Source organism: Uranotaenia lowii, chromosome 2 (assembly GCF_029784155.1).
Source record: "Uranotaenia lowii strain MFRU-FL chromosome 2, ASM2978415v1, whole genome shotgun sequence".
In the NCBI taxonomy this organism is placed as follows: domain Eukaryota; kingdom Metazoa; phylum Arthropoda; class Insecta; order Diptera; family Culicidae; genus Uranotaenia; species Uranotaenia lowii.
This window is the reverse complement of record NC_073692.1, coordinates 414,725,858-414,745,785: the sequence shown is the minus strand read 5'-3', so window position 1 is coordinate 414,745,785 and position 19,928 is coordinate 414,725,858. Positions and strand designations below refer to the sequence as shown.

Genomic DNA, 19,928 nt, shown 5'->3' with positions numbered 1-19,928 from the left:
GGAAAATTGTTTGGCTAAGCTGTAAAATTTTATCCACATACCAAAAATACTAGTCCGTACGTCAAACAGAGTAGATCAGAGAAATCATTAAAAAAAAAATTTTCGAACATCCCTAGGTAGTAGTGTGGTTGAAGGCAGAAATATGAGGAGGTACATGGATGAAGGAAAACACCAAAAACAATTGATGAATGAAAATACTATTTTATAGTAAACATGTTTAACTTAACAGTTTTGCCACGGTAGTCGCTTGTTGATAAGAAGGGCGTTAAATTGGTTTTCAATGAACTTGCAAAGGCCACAGCAGTTTATTGTAATGGGCACCTTTTCATTCAACAATACAAATTGTATTTCATGAAGCCGGATTTTAGGGTTTAGGCCTTAAGTATTTGTGTGTCGGCACGATATCGTTGTAGTTCTCGTCAGTCGTGGTGTTAATATTTCGGATCTCTGGCAGCCAGATTTGCTGCCTGCTTGCGAAGGCACTGGTTGACAGTTAGAATCTGATGACACTATAAACCGCACAGCAGCAGCAAACCGAACATCGCTAGTGCTTTTTCCCACGTCAATAAATACGCAGAGGTACCGCGAGCAGATTGTCAACCTGCTGCTTGTCACGTCGAAAAATAACCTGTCCGTGAGGCCTTGTTTTTCGCCAGATTTGCATGCTTTGCTGTCGTCTGTGACCTGTTCTGAATATCAAATTGTCCATTGTCAAAATCAGATAATTTTGTCCCACTTGTTGCGGTTGGTGATTTTCGTGTGCCTCATCAAACAAATCGGAATTAAACTGGTGAGTATGATACGCTATAATCAGCATAATGGTCGGTGATTGCTGAGCGAAGAGCGTACATCATTCCTTAACTGTTTTGCACTAGGTTTTTTTTTTATTTGATTCAATTCATCATAAGCTTGTCACTGTGTTCCCCTCGTATATTTGTTTGCTTTCCATTTTAGGCTACCATACAAGCATCGGTTGGAACAGCGAGAGAATAAGGAAATCTTTAAACACTTTATTATGCTCCGTCGCTGATGAGCAGAAGTGAATTGCAGATGCATCTGCTGTCTGCCATCATAACATCAGAGAAGTCATACTAGGTACGAGTAGCAGAACATTGGTGATTGCATGGCAGCATATCGAGATATCGCGAGGTGAAGGAAAAAAGTGTGCCACCTCATCTATTTTGTCTAGCGCGACGAGCCTGACGGACGACACTGTTGGGTACTTCATAGTTGGGTGCAAAAGATAGGCGCAGTGGGAGCCAACCATCATTTCAACTGGCTGGATTTGCTGCAGACAGCCGAATTAGAAGGTAAAAGTTTGACGCTATTGAAATTTAGCAAGTTTTAAATAAGCCAAGCGCGTTCATCTGTGTCAATATTTGGCAAAGCTGAAATGAAGCAATCGTATACGCTGATGTCTTATCGTGATTCTTGTTTGTTTTTGTTTGTCGTCGCCCACCCCGCGTCCGCGGTGAACAGATAGTAATCGATGATGGTTAATAGGAAAGTGTAACTTTTGAACAACCCAATCTAAATGGGAAATGTTAATGGGCGCTGAAACTATAGACAAAACTAGTGATCCAATTTGTTTATCCGAGGGTAGCTTTCTGAATGTAGGTTTTTTTTTATTTTGTATGCTTGTAGTCAGGATAGCGTTTCGAAAGCACCCGTATGGAATTTCAAATGCAATTAAGTAGGACTCACTTGGGACTTACTTGATTACTTGGTGCTAGGATGCATTTTTTTTAAAATAACAATGTCTTTTATAGAAATTATTCTCGTGACGCGAAATTCATTTCTACGTAAAAGAAATAAGCGAAATTTTTTACTGAATTTTTCACGTGTATGCGCTCATACTTTAGCAATGTTTACAGTCCATGGATAATACATTGAACGAGCTCAGGCATAACCGTGCTGCGGATGGTCACTATAGTGGAGTTAGACCAACAAATGCTTTGAAGTGTTTCGTGGTGCACTTAAATCAAGTTTATTCCTATAGTTTTTTTTAAATGTATGATCGCTAGTATCTTTTACTCAGTATCTATTTAGGATCTCTTCATCGAAAATTTCTAACTTTGTTCCCTTTTTTTTCCAGAAACCGTTAAGAGTTTGAATGCCCAACCAACGATAAGAACCGAGGCTCAGAATGCGTCGCAACACACGTGTCCTACTGAAGTACGCATTGGTTGGTGGCTTCGTGCTGCTGTTCATCATTCTGATCGTGCGTTCGTTCAGTGTGGTAGACAGTCAAAACCATCTGAACGGGGACCATCAGCCGGAGTCGCTGGCTCAGAGGCAGCAACCCCACAAAAAGCAAGGCTCGTTTTTCAACGGGCCAGCTAAAAATGTGTACCGGAAGCGGATCGATTGGCACGACTATCGGTTGATAGAGGAAGAAGCTAAACGGAGCGGCGTTGGGGAACACGGAAAATCTGCACATTTGGAGAAGAAAGATCTAGCCATGAAGGATAAGCTGTTCAAGAAGAATGGTTTCAATGCTGTGCTAAGTGATTTGATTTCGCTGAATCGATCGCTGCCCGATATTCGGCACAAGGATTGTAGGAAGAAAAAGTATTTAACCGAGTTGCCTACGGTGAGCGTGGTGGTTCCATTCTATAACGAACACTGGAGCACGTTGCTGAGGACGGCTTCGAGTGTACTGCTCAGATCGCCGCCGGAATTGATAAGTGAAATTATTTTGGTTGATGATTGTAGTACAAAAGAGTTTTTGAAGGACCAGTTGGACCAATATGTAGCAGAGAATATGCCTAAAGTAAGAGTGATTCATTTGCCTGAACGGTCTGGGTTGATAACGGCTCGTTTGGCTGGTGCAAAGGTGGCCACGGCTGATGTCTTGATCTTTTTGGACTCCCACACGGAAGCGAGTGTAAATTGGCTGCCACCGTTGTTGGATCCGATCGCTGAAGATTATAGGACCTGTGTGTGTCCGTTCATTGATGTTATCGATTGGGATACGTTCGAGTACCGAGCACAGGATGAAGGAGCTAGGGGAGCCTTTGATTGGAAGTTTTACTACAAAAGATTACCGCTGTTGCCGAAAGATTTGGCCAATCCATCGGAACCTTTCGAAAGTCCTATAATGGCAGGTGGACTGTTTGCCATTAGCTCAAAGTTCTTCTGGGAACTGGGAGGATATGATGAGGGATTAGATATTTGGGGAGGAGAGCAGTATGAACTGAGTTTTAAAATTTGGCAGTGCGGTGGTCGTATGCTGGATGCGCCTTGCTCCCGCGTGGGACACATTTATAGAGGCTATGCTCCATTTGGAAACCCTAGGAAGAAAGATTTTCTCACTAAGAACTACAAAAGGGTGGCTGAAGTTTGGATGGATGAGTACAAAGAATATCTGTATATGAGAGATAGGAAAAAGTACGAAAATACGGATGCTGGAGATCTATCGAAACAGATAGCCATCCGTGAAAAACTGCAATGCAAGTCTTTCAAGTGGTTCATTGAAAATGTTGCTTTTGATTTGGTGGAAAAATATCCACCGATAGAACCGGCCGATTTCGCCAACGGTGCAATTCAGTCTGTTGCTCATCCAGCGTTGTGCGTTGACACACTAAATAGTGGAGAGAAGGGTACCATAGGGCTGTTCCCGTGTGCCTCCGATAAGGTGCAGCCACAAGCGAACCAGTACTTCCAGCTTTCGTGGCATCGAGATCTCAGGATAAAGTTCGGTGAGATGTGCTGGGACGTTTCGGAAAGTGTTCCGAATGCCAAAATTTTACTGTTCCATTGCCACGGAGGCCAGGGCAACCAGATGTGGCGTTACGACGCGGACAGTCAAATGATAAAGCAAGGCCGAAACAACCGGTGTCTGGATATGGATGCCAACAAGAAGGCTGTTTTCGTTAATCCTTGCAGTGATAGTAATCCAAACCAACGATGGAAATGGGGATACGTTAATATGACTGCCATCAGAAATTGGAAATCATACGGAGCGAAGCTTATTGATTAAGTTCATCAGAAGAAAAATTTGTTGACTGATTGTTAGATGCTCAAAGTTCTTTCGTGCTGTAAATTGTTTAAAAAAAAGACATTCAGAGAAGATTTGTGAAAAGCTTTCCATTTATTAAGCTACTATGTTTATTACTTTGTGAACAAATAGTCTCTACTTGCCATAGAAACATTCCAACCACGTTCGGATGGTTCTGAAAATGATAATCACAATAATAACAACAACAAAAACTTACATATCTAGTCTATAAGATTAAAATTTATGGTCCAAAACGAAGGTTATGCAAGAAGACAACAACGAAAAATAATTAAGCAAAGATTTCGAACGCCAACACAGTAGGTAATATCACAAGGATATGCAAGCAATAAAGTATTACCTTTTTTGAAACATCAATCATTTCGGCTACTTATGACGAGAACCAAAAGAAAAACCATTAGGGGAGCGAATGTTAAACAAGCGTCCTGTGTGTGAATGGTTTATCTTTTTTAAGAAAACATGTTTTAAACATGTTTCATTATCCCTAGTGACTTCAGCACTTTTTTTCAATAAATTATTAAATACTTGTTGTTTCTCCAATGTTTGGCATATATGTATATACACTGCTTCTCTTATGCGTACACATAACTATCAGCTAATTTTCCAAATTTCTACATACAATTTCAGGTTTGTCCTTTAGTTTTCCTATATGTTCGTCTACTGTTTCTTTCCCAAAGTTGGTGCTATCCGCAGATCGTCATTGTGCTTGACATAACAGATGAACACGTTGTAGAGCGTCGTGATGGCGTTAATGTACAATACTCGATACTTGGGACTAATGAGATAGAAGTTGATAAACTGCGTCGGTGGCCACACCATCCAGTCGGCGGTGTAGATGGTGCTGAATTTATCCGTCAGCTCGTCGGTGCATTCCTGTATGCTGTTTCCTTCAAGAAGGCCGGCACTGTACAGATAGCTGACAATGAAAATAGGCGAATACACAAACTGGTCGATGCCAATTTTTTTGAATACTGTTCGGGTGTCGGACTTTGGCAGGAATCGATCCATCCATTTGTAGAGGAAGTGATGCATGGGACCCTGCGCGAATCCAATCAGCGTCATTTGACCTGAGAGGTGAGAACAAAATTTGTTGAGTTAATTATTTATACAAAATTCTAGTCGTTTAATGTTTCATAAAGATTCGAAGTTAAAAGCAAGTTTGAAATATTTATGAATGTTATAACAGTTATCATAAATTAAGATAAAAGTTATTTCATTTGACATTATCCAATACGTTCACTTTCAGTGGAGTAGAGATAAGGTATAATGAATTTTACATAAAGCTACTCGCACATTTTTGCATGCGTAATTATAGAGGTATGTACTTTGATTGTTTGTTAACGATGTTGTTGCGTGTTCACAGTTGTAATCGAGTACATACCTACTTAATTTATTCTCAAAAACGAAGCTTTATTGCGTGAATTTGATTTCAAACTAATAAAACTCATACAAATATTAAAGCTCAAATTAATTTGTTGCAACAAAGTAATTGGATGTCCTTCTCTCTATCCTTTAATTACAGATGAAGGTCCCCCACACCCATTTATCGAACTCACCTAATCGCACCCAGTTATACGGCTGGTCCTCGGTTCCGTGTCGCCGCTGTTCGATTTCCTGAGCGGCAATATCACCGACCGCCATCAGCAGCCCCGAACTGATGGTATTGGTCACGAGAAGGTACTTTCCGAACAGGAGCTGCCATATGCGTTTCGTCGCAGTCGATGGCGGGTCAAGCTGAACCGGGGTTGCCTTGGAACTGAGCGTCCGATTAAAGCTGTTTCCGTTGACCCGAAGTACCGCAAAACGCAACAATTTGCTCATCCTTCCTAAAGTTTTGGCACCGTAAGTATGGCTTATTTAAATCTTTGAATTTGTTGTTCGTTCGATTAGCAGATAAGTGTGATTTAGGCTCCGTTCTGACCCGCTACTGCATTGCGAATGATTCTGTGAAACTAGAATTACCTTTCTGATACAGCAGCCGGTAATATGAATCACCTAAACTGGTTGGTTACGCTAGTCGAAGGGGATTTTCTATCTGTTTGGGATTCCGCGCCTCGACAGCGTATATCCTAATGGCGATATCGTTACGTGAATTGTAAACCGCCCATAGTATGACGACTGAAGTTCAACCAGTGTTTTAATCGACTCAATACAATGTCAAACTTGTACAACTGCGAGAAACCAATGTTAGTGGATAATCGTTGAACGATCACTTGACCACTTCGATCTACTTACTGTGAGCATCAGCTAAAGGGTGAATGGGTATAGTAAAAGATTTTACGCGAACGATCACCTGGGAAATACCTCCTAACACGTTGCGTCAGCCTTTTAAAGATGTGTGGGTGGCAACGATAGGAAGCTGTCGAACGACTGATAAGAGTTTGTTTACGTTTTGAATCAGCTGCACTGAGAATTTTTTTCCACGTAGGTATTGGTGAGTATTTTTACGATTGGGCTTTTAGATTCTTTATGAATGATAACAATTATTCAAATACTTCTCAAGCCAATCAACTTAAAGTTAATCTTAAAAATGATTTTTTGAACCTACCTTGATTATTATCAAAACAATCAATGGAGAGAGTGAAGTTGGAATCTTCAAAATTAACACTTTGGCAATCCTCAACTCAACTTTTTTCCCAAAATTTGATGTCCTTGATTTTAAAATAACTTTTTAAAGGTCTCAGTCGTCTAACAACAGTTTTAAATTTTACTCTTCGCCCTTGAATAAAAAAACAAATGAAAAACATCGCACGCCGATGTTGAGTGAGGGTTTTGAACTGTACAGTGTGGATCAAAAAAATTTGGACGAAACAGATATGTCGAGAAATTTGAATGTTTAGAATTCAATTTGGACATTTAACTTGATTATTTATCAAAAAACCGGATATTCTAAAATGAAAAAATAAAAAATACGAAAATGACAAAAAATACGAAAATGACAAAAATGCAAAAAAAGTCAAAAATGCCAAAAATGACAAAAATGACAAAAATGAAAAATGATAAAAAATGACAAAAAATACGAAAATGACAAAAATGCAAAAAAAGTCAAAAATGCCAAAAATGACAAAAATGACAAAAATGCCAAAAATGACAAAAATGAAAAATGATAAAAAATGACAAAAATGACAAAAATGATAAAAATGACAAAAAATGACAAAAATGATAAAAATGACAAAAATGACAAAAATGACAAAAATAACAAAAATGACAAAAATGACAAAAATGACAAAAATGACAAAAATGACAAAAATGACAAAAATGACAAAAATGACAAAAATGACAAAAATGACAAAAATGACAAAAATGACAAAAATGACAAAAATGACAAAAATGACAAAAATGACAAAAATGACAAAAATGACAAAAATGACAAAAATGACAAAAATGACAAAAATGACAAATATGACAAAAATGACAAATATGACAAAAATGACAAAAATGACAAAAATGACAAAAATGACAAAAATGACAAAAATGACAAAAATGACAAAAATGACAAAAATGACAAAAATGACAAAAATGACAAAAATGACAAAATTGACAAAATTGACAAAAATGACAAAAATGACAAAAATGACAAAAATGACAAAAATGACCAAAATGACAAAAATGACCAAAATGACCAAAATGACCAAAATGACCAAAATGACCAAAATGACCAAAATGACCAAAATAACAAAAATGACAACAAAAATGAAAAAAAATGACAGAATTGACAAAAATGACAAAATTGACAAAAATGACAAAAATGACAAAAATGACAAAAATGACAAAAATGACAAAAATGACAAAAATGACAAAAATGACAAAAATGACAAAAATGACAAAAATGACAAAAATGACAAAAATGACAAAAATGACAAAAATGACAAAAATGACAAAAATGACAAAAATGACAAAAATGACAAAAATGACAAAAATGACAAAAATGACAAAAATGACAAAAATGACAAAAATGACAAAAATGACAAAAATGACAAAAATGACAAAAATGACAAAAATGACAAAAATGACAAAAATGACAAAAATGACAAAAATGACAAAAATGACAAAAATGACAAAAATGACAAAAATGACAAAAATGACAAAAATGACAAAAATGACAAAAATGACAAAAATGACAAAAATGACAAAAATGACAAAAATGACAAAAATGACAAAAATGACAAAAATGACAAAAATGACAAAAATGACAAAAATGACAAAAATGACAAAAATGACAAAAATGACAAAAATGACAAAAATGACAAAAATGACAAAAATGACAAAAATGACAAAAATGACAAAAATGACAAAAATGACAAAAATGAAAAAATGACAATGACAAAAATGACAAAAATGACAAAAATGACAAAAATGACAAAAATGACAAAAATGACAAAAATGACAAAAATGACAAAAATGACAAAAATGACAAAAATGACAAAAATGACAAAAATGACAAAAATGACAAAAATGACAAAAATGACAAAAATGACAAAAATGACAAAAATGACAAAAATGACAAAAATGACAAAAATGACAAAAATGACAAAAATGACAAAAATGACAAAAATGACAAAAATGACAAAAATGACAAAAATGACAAAAATGACAAAAATGACAAAAATGACAAAAATGACAAAAATGACAAAAATGACAAAAATGACAAAAATGACAAAAATGACAAAAATGACAAAAATGACAAAAATGACAAAAATGACAAAAATGACAAAAATGACAAAAATGACAAAAATGACAAAAATGACAAAAATGACAAAAATGCAAAAATGACAAAAATGACAAAAATGACAAAAATGACAAAAATGACAAAAATGACAAAAATGACAAAAATGACAAAAATGACAAAAATGACAAAAATGACAAAAATGACAAAAATGACAAAAATGACAAAAATGACAAAAATGACAAAAATGACAAAAATGACAAAAATGACAAAAATGACAAAAATGACAAAAATGACAAAAATGACAAAAATGACAAAAATGACAAAAATGACAAAAATGACAAAAATGACAAAAATGACAAAAATGACAAAAATGACAAAAATGACAAAAATGACAAAAATGACAAAAATGACAAAAATGACAAAAATGACAAAAATGACAAAAATGACAAAAATGACAAAAATGACAAAAATGACAAAAATGACAAAAATGACAAAAATGACAAAAATGACAAAAATGACAAAAATGACAAAAATGACAAAAATGACAAAAATGACAAAAATGACAAAAATGACAAAAATGACAAAAATGACAAAAATGACAAAAATGACAAAAATGACAAAAATGACAAAAATGACAAAAATGACAAAAATGACAAAAATGACAAAAATGACAAAAATGACAAAAATGACAAAAATGACAAAAATGACAAAAATGACAAAAATGACAAAAATGACAAAAATGACAAAAATGACAAAAATGACAAAAATGACAAAAATGACAAAAATGACAAAAATGACAAAAATGACAAAAATGACAAAAATGACAAAAATGACAAAAATGACAAAAATGACAAAAATGACAAAAATGACAAAAATGACAAAAATGACAAAAATGACAAAAATGACAAAAATGACAAAAATGACAAAAATGACAAAAATGACAAAAATGACAAAAATGACAAAAATGACAAAAATGACAAAAATGACAAAAATGACAAAAATGACAAAAATGACAAAAATGACAAAAATGACAAAAATGACAAAAATGACAAAAATGACAAAAATGACAAAAATGACAAAAATGACAAAAATGACAAAAATGACAAAAATGACAAAAATGACAAAAATGACAAAAATGAAAAAATGACAATGACAAAAATGACAAAAATGACAAAAATGACAAAAATGACAAAAATGACAAAAATGACAAAAATGACAAAAATGACAAAAATGACAAAAATGACAAAAATGACAAAAATGACAAAAATGACAAAAATGACAAAAATGACAAAAATGACAAAAATGACAAAAATGACAAAAATGACAAAAATGACAAAAATGACAAAAATGACAAAAATGACAAAAATGACAAAAATGACAAAAATGACAAAAATGACAAAAATGACAAAAATGACAAAAATGACAAAAATGACAAAAATGACAAAAATGACAAAAATGACAAAAATGACAAAAATGACAAAAATGACAAAAATGACAAAAATGACAAAAATGACAAAAATGACAAAAATGACAAAAATGACAAAAATGACAAAAATGACAAAAATGACAAAAATGACAAAAATGACAAAAATGACAAAAATGACAAAAATGACAAAAATGACAAAAATGACAAAAATGACAAAAATGACAAAAATGACAAAAATGACAAAAATGACAAAAATGACAAAAATGACAAAAATGACAAAAATGACAAAAATGACAAAAATGACAAAAATGACAAAAATGACAAAAATGACAAAAATGACAAAAATGACAAAAATGACAAAAATGACAAAAATGACAAAAATGACAAAAATGACAAAAATGACAAAAATGACAAAAATGACAAAAATGACAAAAATGACAAAAATGACAAAAATGACAAAAATGACAAAAATGACAAAAATGACAAAAATGACAAAAATGACAAAAATGACAAAAATGACAAAAATGACAAAAATGACAAAAATGACAAAAATGACAAAAATGACAAAAATGACAAAAATGACAAAAATGACAAAAATGACAAAAATGACAAAAATGACAAAAATGACAAAAATGACAAAAATGACAAAAATGACAAAAATGACAAAAATGACAAAAATGACAAAAATGACAAAAATGACAAAAATGACAAAAATGACAAAAATGACAAAAATGACAAAAATGACAAAAATGACAAAAATGACAAAAATGACAAAAATGACAAAAATGACAAAAATGACAAAAATGACAAAAATGACAAAAATGACAAAAATGACAAAAATGACAAAAATGACAAAAATGACAAAAATGACAAAAATGACAAAAATGACAAAAATGACAAAAATGACAAAAATGACAAAAATGACAAAAATGACAAAAATGACAAAAATGACAAAAATGACAAAAATGACAAAAATGACAAAAATGACAAAAATGACAAAAATGACAAAAATGACAAAAATGACAAAAATGACAAAAATGACAAAAATGACAAAAATGACAAAAATGACAAAAATGACAAAAATGACAAAAATGACAAAAATGACAAAAATGACAAAAATGACAAAAATGACAAAAATGACAAAAATGACAAAAATGACAAAAATGACAAAAATGACAAAAATGACAAAAATGACAAAAATGACAAAAATGACAAAAATGACAAAAATGACAAAAATGACAAAAATGACAAAAATGACAAAAATGACAAAAATGACAAAAATGACAAAAATGACAAAAATGACAAAAATGACAAAAATGACAAAAATGACAAAAATGACAAAAATGACAAAAATGACAAAAATGACAAAAATGACAAAAATGACAAAAATGACAAAAATGACAAAAATGACAAAAATGACAAAAATGACAAAAATGACAAAAATGACAAAAATGACAAAAATGACAAAAATGACAAAAATGACAAAAATGACAAAAATGACAAAAATGACAAAAATGACAAAAATGACAAAAATGACAAAAATGACAAAAATGACAAAAATGACAAAAATGACAAAAATGACAAAAATGACAAAAATGACAAAAATGACAAAAATGACAAAAATGACAAAAATGACAAAAATGACAAAAATGACAAAAATGACAAAAATGACAAAAATGACAAAAATGACAAAAATGACAAAAATGACAAAAATGACAAAAATGACAAAAATGACAAAAATGACAAAAATGACAAAAATGACAAAAATGACAAAAATGACAAAAATGACAAAAATGACAAAAATGACAAAAATGACAAAAATGACAAAAATGACAAAAATGACAAAAATGACAAAAATGACAAAAATGACAAAAATGACAAAAATAACGAAAATGACAAAAATAACGAAAATGACAAAAATAACGAAAATGACAAAAATTACAAAAATTACAAAAATTACAAAAATGACAAAAATTACAAAAATGACTAAAATGACTAAAATGACAAAAAATGACAAAAATGACAAAAATTACAAAAATGACAAAAATTACAAAAATGACTAAAATGACTAAAATGACAAAAAATGACAAAAATGACAAAAATGGCAATAGTAATATGTATGGGAGAGTGGGGAATCATGGGCCACTTTTTTTCGTTGTTCCATAACTTCTTCATTATAGAAGATAAAATGAAAATAAAAAATGTTATGGTTTTCTACATTTTCAGGGTATCATAAGGTATTTTTTTGAAATTTTTAATAAGTTATTTTCCCTAAATTCAGATTGTTTAAAAAAAAAGCAATATTTTTTGGATTTTGAAAAATGGTGGAGAATTGTGGGCCACCAAATCCAAATTGACCAAATAACATGCAAAGTTTATGAGTTGACCCAAAATTGTGATTTCCTAATTCATTTTGTTATTTTAAAGCAATTTCAGATGATGAAATAAAAAAGAGAGCTGTGTATGATCTCATAGATTCCAAAACCTGGCTCGCGAATGTTTGGCAAAATATCTTATATAGGATGGACAAAATAATTTTCATTACTGTTCATTTGGCATAAGAAAACTTTACAGATAGAAAAAACGTATTTTAAGTTCTGAATGTGTATAAAAACATAAAATATAGGTGATTCAAGATGGTGGCCCACGATTCCCCACAAGCTATGATTTGCAAATTGGTTGTGTTTGTGTGACTAATTCATTTTTCATCAAAAACTCCTTTTCCACGTGAAAGATCATGACAAAACTTAGATCATAAGCGTATGGGCATATTTTTGTTATGCACTTTAGGTTCCCCATCGATGAAATTAGCGGGTGTTTTTTTTTAATTATGTAAGTAAATTTTTCTAACTTTTTTTAGTTTGATAAATAAAAGAAGCATATGATGCGTATTTCAGTCAACAACATATAGGAATATATGCTCACGCAACCCGACGACGATGACAGTTGGTTTGAGATTTTTATCTCAACACACATCTGAGATATTAAAAGTGGCCCACGTTTCCCCATGGCCCACGATACCCCACTCTCCCCTATATAAATGACAATGATATTTAAATTCGATTCAATTTATTTTAGTGAAAAAATGAAATATGTTCGGATTCTCAGGAAATGCTAGAAAGCTTATGGATTCATACCTGTCCAACAGACAACAGCTTTTGAAAATTCATTTCAAGGAAAGCAAAACCATACCTATCAAATATGGAATAACTTAAGGTTCCATTCTGGGACCTTTGTTATTAATCATGTACTTAATTGATATGTTTTCCCTTTCTTTGAAAGGTAAATTACAGCTGACGCATCTCTGATTTATGTAGTTGAAAACCTCGGCTTGCTGAAAGAATATATTTCGCAAGACATCCATATCCTAATATCTTTCTTTAATCAAAATTGTATGGAATTGAATTTGGAAAAAACAAACTTCATTTTATTTAACCTACATAAAAAAATCAGATAAAATTCTAATTTTTGTTAATGATATAGCTATTGAACAAGTTTCTAAAGTCAAATATCTCGGATAACTGGTTGATGAAAATCTACGCTGGAACACATATTTAAAGTAAGATCCAAAGTCACCACATTCATATTCGCCCTGAAGAAAATACGACATCTTATTTCTGAAAGTGTAGCATGGAAAATGTATTACGCCTATACCCGCACTTTGCGTATATGAATAGTATATGGGGATGTACAGCTTCTGAACATCTGAAACCTCTTTCAACGTTACAAAATAAAACATTGAAAATTGTGAAAAAGCTTTCAATACTTTTTCCAACTAATCAACTTCACTCTGCGAATGTGAGCTTCCCATGCATATTTTAAATAAATTTGAAAACTGTATTTTGATCTATTAAATCTTAAAAAACCTTACAAAAACCAACATTAAATTCATTTCTGAGATCCACTCGTATAGTACGAGAGGCAAAGTAAACTCGAACTTTATATGTCTAGAAGTAGAACCTCAAATGTCTCTAACAGTTTTCTGAACAAAGGTTTAAACCTGTTCAATACTTTACCTTTTCATATTAGAAACATCGAAAGTTTTTCCGCTTTTCAATTCTAAACTTAGAAGTTACCTATTTAACGAAATTCAGCCTATTCTTGATGAAACTCGCCTATCTTGATGAAATCATACTGTACATATTTAGCTGGCAAAAACCAAAAATGTACTTGCACATGTACTTCCAAGAGTTTATGTTGATTGATCTTTCTATAAAGTTTCATCAGAATATCATATTCAAGTTAATATCCCCAGGAAGTCGAAACTTGATGTGGTAAAAGTTATGAAATTATTTAAGTTTTACGGTCAGTGGTTTTACTGTCTCCATCGTCAAATTTTTGCGGATGGAATTGTGGAATTAGAGTAGAGTTAGAGTACGATGGAGGTGAATAAGAACAGTCTCAAAACAAAAAGAAGTCCAAAATTAAGACTTTTTGTAAAAAAACCAAAACGTGTACTTTAGGATAATGCTTTTTTAAAGAACAACCAATGCCAAATATTAATGCGCAACTTTGCAAAAGTAATTATCTGGTTTCTTCTAGAAGTTTGGAAAAAAACGCCGATGATTGGAAAGTGCACAGACAACCTTTTACATAATTATTTTTTTTATTTGTTATTATATTAAAGATGCTTAGTATACTTCAATTAACTTAGCTCCATAGTGACGCCATTTGTTTAACCTTCGAACGTTGGCGTAACCCCACATCCATTTTTGGGTGGACTTCTGATCGTCACAATATGTCGTTACTGGCTTACTGTCAACGATATCCAAGCACTGATTTCGTTCGATTTTGCCTAGGAATATGTTTTTGCTTTCCTATGTGATGAATTAGAACATTATAAACGTTATTCGATAAAATAATTATTTTTTTCCATATTTACCAGTGAATACTGCCACATCTGATTTCCCTGTTCCTCGTGGCATCTGTACAGAAGGACCTCCGAATTGTTCGACCCATCTAGGCAGGTATCGAAAGCCGTCGTCCGGATATCTCGAAAGTAACTGAGCCGAAAATTTTGCGTTTTTATGGGATGAGTTCTGTTCTCGGAACACTGATTGAGCACTATTCTCTGACCCGGTCTGCGGTCCAGCGTATCCAGACATACTTCCGGATAGGCCACATTCTGTATCACCCCGGATGCGAACGGTGGCGGGTCAATCATCGGGTAATGTTTTTGAATATCTGGCGCCACTTTATTCAGGAACCATTTAAAAGATTTGCATTTAAGATTTTCCCTTTTCGTTTTCTCTGCGCTAATATCACCGATGTCAAGACTTCGATACACTGGATTTCTGTCATAAACAAACAATTTGTACTCGTCCATCCAAACTTCTGCAATACGTTTGTAGTTTCGTTCCTTCAAATGCAAAGGAGTTGCTTCATAATAGGTTTTCAACACATGAGCTACCCTCGAACAAGGAGCCTCCAAGAGTTGTCCACCACAAAGCCATATTTTAAAACTCAGATCGTACTCTTCGCCTCGACTCATTTCTAGCCCTTCCGGGAGTCCGTCCAGTTCCCAAAAGTATTTGGCACTGATTGCAAACACCTTCCCAGACATCACAGGACTGGGATACGGTTCCATGGGGTCTGCTTTTTCCTCCTCCCGTAAGGGTACCCGCTTGAAGGAAAGATTCCAGTCGAATATGCCCCTTTTGGCGGTTCCCATGCCGTAGTTCTCAAACGTTTTCGCATCTATGGCATCGATCTGGGGAACGACACAGGTTCGGTGGTTCTCCACAATGGGTTCTGTGAATCAATAGAATTGATCCAAGATGAGAATTATTTAAATGAAGAGTTCACCGTTAGTTATGATGGAAGTATGTTCTTTTTTAGAAAATAAAACATTAGAACTATTTTGGATTTGGAATGGGGAATCTTCCAAATCTACCTTATTGATAGAATAACATGCAAAATGTATAGATTTTTTCAACAAAGTAATTTCATAATTTGATTGATTGATTGTTTGATTCAGAAATATGCATAAAAGTTGTGAAAATTCTAGATATAGATAATGTTTGTAAAATTCAGGGCTGTGCTTTTTTTTGGACACTGTTATCCGAAGTCACTTACCAATGAGGGGAGGCAGCCAGTTGGTACTGACCTCGATGTGGGATTGAGCAAAAACTAGAACACTTCCGGTGGCAGCTTGGGCGCCCTTCATCCGGGCCTTGATGGATCCAACTCTCTCCGGCAGGTTGATCAGTTTAACTTTTGTTGGTGGGAAATGCAAATCGACGTAGGTTTTGAAGGGCGGGTTTTCTGAACTGTTATCGTTGATCAAAATAACCTCTTTCAGCAGCTCTGGCGGGGTTCGATTGAACAAACTGTGCAATGTCCTGAGTAGCGTACTCAAGCGCTCTTTGTACACCGGAATGATGACGCTTACACTCGGCAGATCGAGTGGGTAAAGTTTATCCCGGCAGCTGTTTGAAAACAATTTTTTTCAAAAACCTTGTTGGAAGTTTAAATCAAGCTGTAGCTACTGACCCTGGATGACGAAGATCAGCAATCGATCGATTGAGGGCAATCATATCGCTCACGCCTGGCCAAAATCCGTACCGAAGTTCCTGCCTTCGGTTCAGTTTGATGTCCTTTTTGCTTTTCAGAACAACCGGAACGCCTTGCTCGCCGGGACCGCTTCTGGCGACTTCCCGTTGGAGAAGCTCGTAATCGTGCCAATCGACCCGAAGTTGATCATTGCTCTGAGGGCCCGGTTCAAATTGATCATCAATATTGGTGTTATTTTTCGTTTCATACGACGCGATCAGTATTGTAACGGTCACACAAGACGATATGAAACATGCCGTGTACACCAATTGACCAACGAATGATAAGTGATGCTGAAGGTGGAAGAAATGGCTTTTGAGTTTTGCGAAATTTCATTTCTTCATTATTTAGATCTAACCTTTTGATTGGAATATTTTCTAAGAGAACGCATGACACCCATAAATCTGGCGGAATTCGATCTGCGTCAGATGAATATTTTTTATCAACCGTTCGACTTAAAGTTCAACGACAACCTTCTCAACAAACTTCCCGATACGATATGTGCCAAAATTTGCTTCAATCAGTGAACCCTTTCACATATCGTTGAGTATCGGGGAAATGCACTTTCACTATGATATGGCAGCGGTTGTGCATTTAAGATCCTAAATGAAACAGAACCAAAAATTCTGAGAGCGCGTGCACGTTGGAGTCTTGCAAGAGAACAGGTTGTGGTCCCCCCGCTATAAAAATCTCTGGGAGCCGGGAGCCCTCATCGGTTAGTTTTGACAGAGTTTTGTTTTTTTTTCTTTCGAAGTTGTAAAACGAAAGCGTGAAAATTTAGTGAAAGGTTTTCGTTTACTGTCCCTCTTTTCGATTCTTTCGGACCTCTGTAACCTAGATGCTCTCATTGACTTGGATTCTTCTTTAAAGAAAGCATCAACCAACAGTAATAAAAAATAACACAAAATACAGACAAGAGAAGAATCTTCGAAATGACAAAAATGACAAAAATTACTAAAATGACAAAAATAACAAAAATAATTAAAATGATAAAAATGACAAAAATGACAAAGTGACGAAAATGACAAAAATTACAAAAATAACATGAATAATTAAAATGATAAAAATGACAAAAGTGACATAAATGACAAAAATTACAAAAATGACAAAAATGACAAAAATGACAAAAACGATAAAAGTGACAACAATGACAAAAATGACAAAAATGACATGAATGACGAGAATTTCAAAAATGACAGAATTGACAGAAATGACAAAAATGACAAAAATGACAAAAATGACAAAAATGACAAAAATGACAAACATGACAAAAATTACAAAAATGACAAAAATGACAAAAATGACAAAAATGACAAAAATGACAAAAATGACAAAAATGACAAAAATGACAAAAATGACAAAAATGACAAAAATGACAAAAATGACAAAAATGACAAAAATGACAAAAATGACAAAAATGACAAAAATGACAAAAATGACAAAAATGACAAAAATGACAAAAATGACAAAAATGACAAAAATGACAAAAATGACAAAAATGACAAAAATGACAAAAATGACAAAAATGACAAAAATGACAAAAATGACAAAAATGACAAAAATGACAAAAATGACAAAAATGACAAAAATGACAAAAATGACAAAAATGACAAAAATGACAAAAATGACAAAAATGACAAAAATGACAAAAATGACAAAAATGACAAAAATGACAAAAATGACAAAAATGACAAAAATGACAAAAATGACAAAAATGACAAAAATGACAAAAATGACAAAAATGACAAAAATGACAAAAATGACAAAAATGACAAAAATGACAAAAATGACAAAAATGACAAAAATGACAAAAATGACAAAAATGACAAAAATGACAAAAATGACAAAAATGACAAAAATGACAAAAATGACAAAAATGACAAAAATGACAAAAATGACAAAAATGACAAAAATGACAAAAATGACAAAAATGACAAAAATGACAAAAATGACAAAAATGACAAAAATGACAAAAATGACAAAAATGACAAAAATGACAAAAATGACAAAAATGACAAAAATGACAAAAATGACAAAAATGACAAAAATGACAAAAATGACAAGAATGACAAAAATGACAAAAATGACAAAAATGACAAAAATGACAAAAATGACAAAAATGACAAAAATGACAAAAATGACAAAAATGACAAAAATGACAAAAATGACAAAAATGACAAAAATGACAAAAATGACAAAAATGACAAAAATGACAAAAATGACAAAAATGACAAAAATGACAAAAATGACAAAAATGACAAAAATGACAAAAATGACAAAAATGACAAAAATGACAAAAATGACAAAAATGACAAAAATGACAAAAATGACAAAAATGACAAAAATGACAAAAATGACAAAAATGACAAAAATGACAAAAATGACAAAAATGACAAAAATGACAAAAATGACAAAAATGACAAAAATGACAAAAATGACAAAAATGACAAAAATGACAAAAATGACAAAAATGACAAAAATGACAAAAATGACAAAAATGACAAAAATGACAAAAATGACAAAAATGACAAAAATGACAAAAATGACAAAAATGACAAAAATGACAAAAATGACAAAAATGACAAAAATGACAAAAATGACAAAAATGACAAAAATGACAAAAATGACAAAAATGACAAAAATGACAAAAATGACAAAAATGACAAAAATGACAAAAATGACAAAAATGACAAAAATGACAAAAATGACAAAAATGACAAAAATGACAAAAATGACAAAAATAACGAAAATGACAAAAATAACGAAAATGACAAAAATAACGAAAATGACAAAAATTACAAAAATTACAAAAATTACAAAAATGACAAAAATTACAAAAATGACTAAAATGACTAAAATGACAAAAAATGACAAAAATGACAAAAATGGCAATAGTAATATGTATGGGAGAGTGGGGAATCATGGGCCACTTTTTTTCGTTGTTCCATAACTTCTTCATTATAGAAGATAAAATGAAAATAAAAAATGTTATGGTTTTCTACATTTTCAGGGTATCATAAGGTATTTTTTTGAAATTTTTAATAAGTTATTTTCCCTAAATTCAGATTGTTTAAAAAAAAAAGCAATATTTTTTGGATTTTGAAAAATGGTGGAGAATTGTGGGCCACCAAATCCAAATTGACCAAATAACATGCAAAGTTTATGAGTTGACCCAAAATTGTGATTTCCTAATTCATTTTGTTATTTTAAAGCAATTTCAGATGATGAAATAAAAAAGAGAGCTGTGTATGATCTCATAGATT

At 32.6% G+C, this 19,928-nt stretch overlaps 3 protein-coding genes across 6 annotated transcripts; 1 reads left to right on the top strand and 2 right to left on the bottom strand.

Annotated features, from left to right (window-relative positions):
- Positions 1 to 241: 241 nt before the first annotated feature.
- Positions 242 to 4,375, top strand: LOC129747524 (N-acetylgalactosaminyltransferase 6-like). The gene is made up of 3 exons (XM_055741782.1): positions 242 to 790; positions 955 to 1,310; positions 2,096 to 4,375. The coding sequence occupies exon 3, from the start codon at positions 2,147 to 2,149 to the stop codon at positions 3,980 to 3,982; it is 1,836 nt and encodes a 611-aa protein (XP_055597757.1). The 5' UTR covers positions 242 to 790; positions 955 to 1,310; positions 2,096 to 2,146; the 3' UTR covers positions 3,983 to 4,375.
- LOC129747526 (mpv17-like protein 2) lies at positions 4,084 to 6,723 on the bottom strand. 4 transcript variants are annotated; one of them, XM_055741784.1, is made up of 3 exons: positions 6,567 to 6,723; positions 5,575 to 6,388; positions 4,084 to 5,085 (listed from the first exon to the last, which is right to left on the bottom strand). In XM_055741784.1, the coding sequence occupies exons 2-3, from the start codon at positions 5,837 to 5,839 to the stop codon at positions 4,676 to 4,678; spliced, it is 675 nt and encodes a 224-aa protein (XP_055597759.1). In that variant the 5' UTR covers positions 5,840 to 6,388; positions 6,567 to 6,723; the 3' UTR covers positions 4,084 to 4,675. The 4 variants fall into 4 exon arrangements, with proteins under 4 accessions (XP_055597759.1, XP_055597762.1, XP_055597761.1 ...); XM_055741787.1 differs by having other exon boundaries at positions 5,575 to 5,844; positions 6,567 to 6,721; XM_055741786.1 differs by lacking the exon at positions 6,567 to 6,723 and having other exon boundaries at positions 5,575 to 5,844; positions 5,981 to 6,524.
- An 8,021-nt stretch (positions 6,724 to 14,744) lies between these two features.
- On the bottom strand, positions 14,745 to 17,162 carry LOC129743417 (N-acetylgalactosaminyltransferase 6-like). Its single transcript, XM_055735451.1, has 5 exons — positions 17,024 to 17,162; positions 16,606 to 16,958; positions 16,189 to 16,541; positions 14,996 to 15,864; positions 14,745 to 14,930 (listed from the first exon to the last, which is right to left on the bottom strand). Exons 1-5 carry the CDS (start codon positions 17,063 to 17,065, stop codon positions 14,745 to 14,747), a joined length of 1,803 nt encoding a protein of 600 aa, XP_055591426.1. The 5' UTR covers positions 17,066 to 17,162.
- Between the last annotated feature and the right edge of the window lie 2,766 nt (positions 17,163 to 19,928).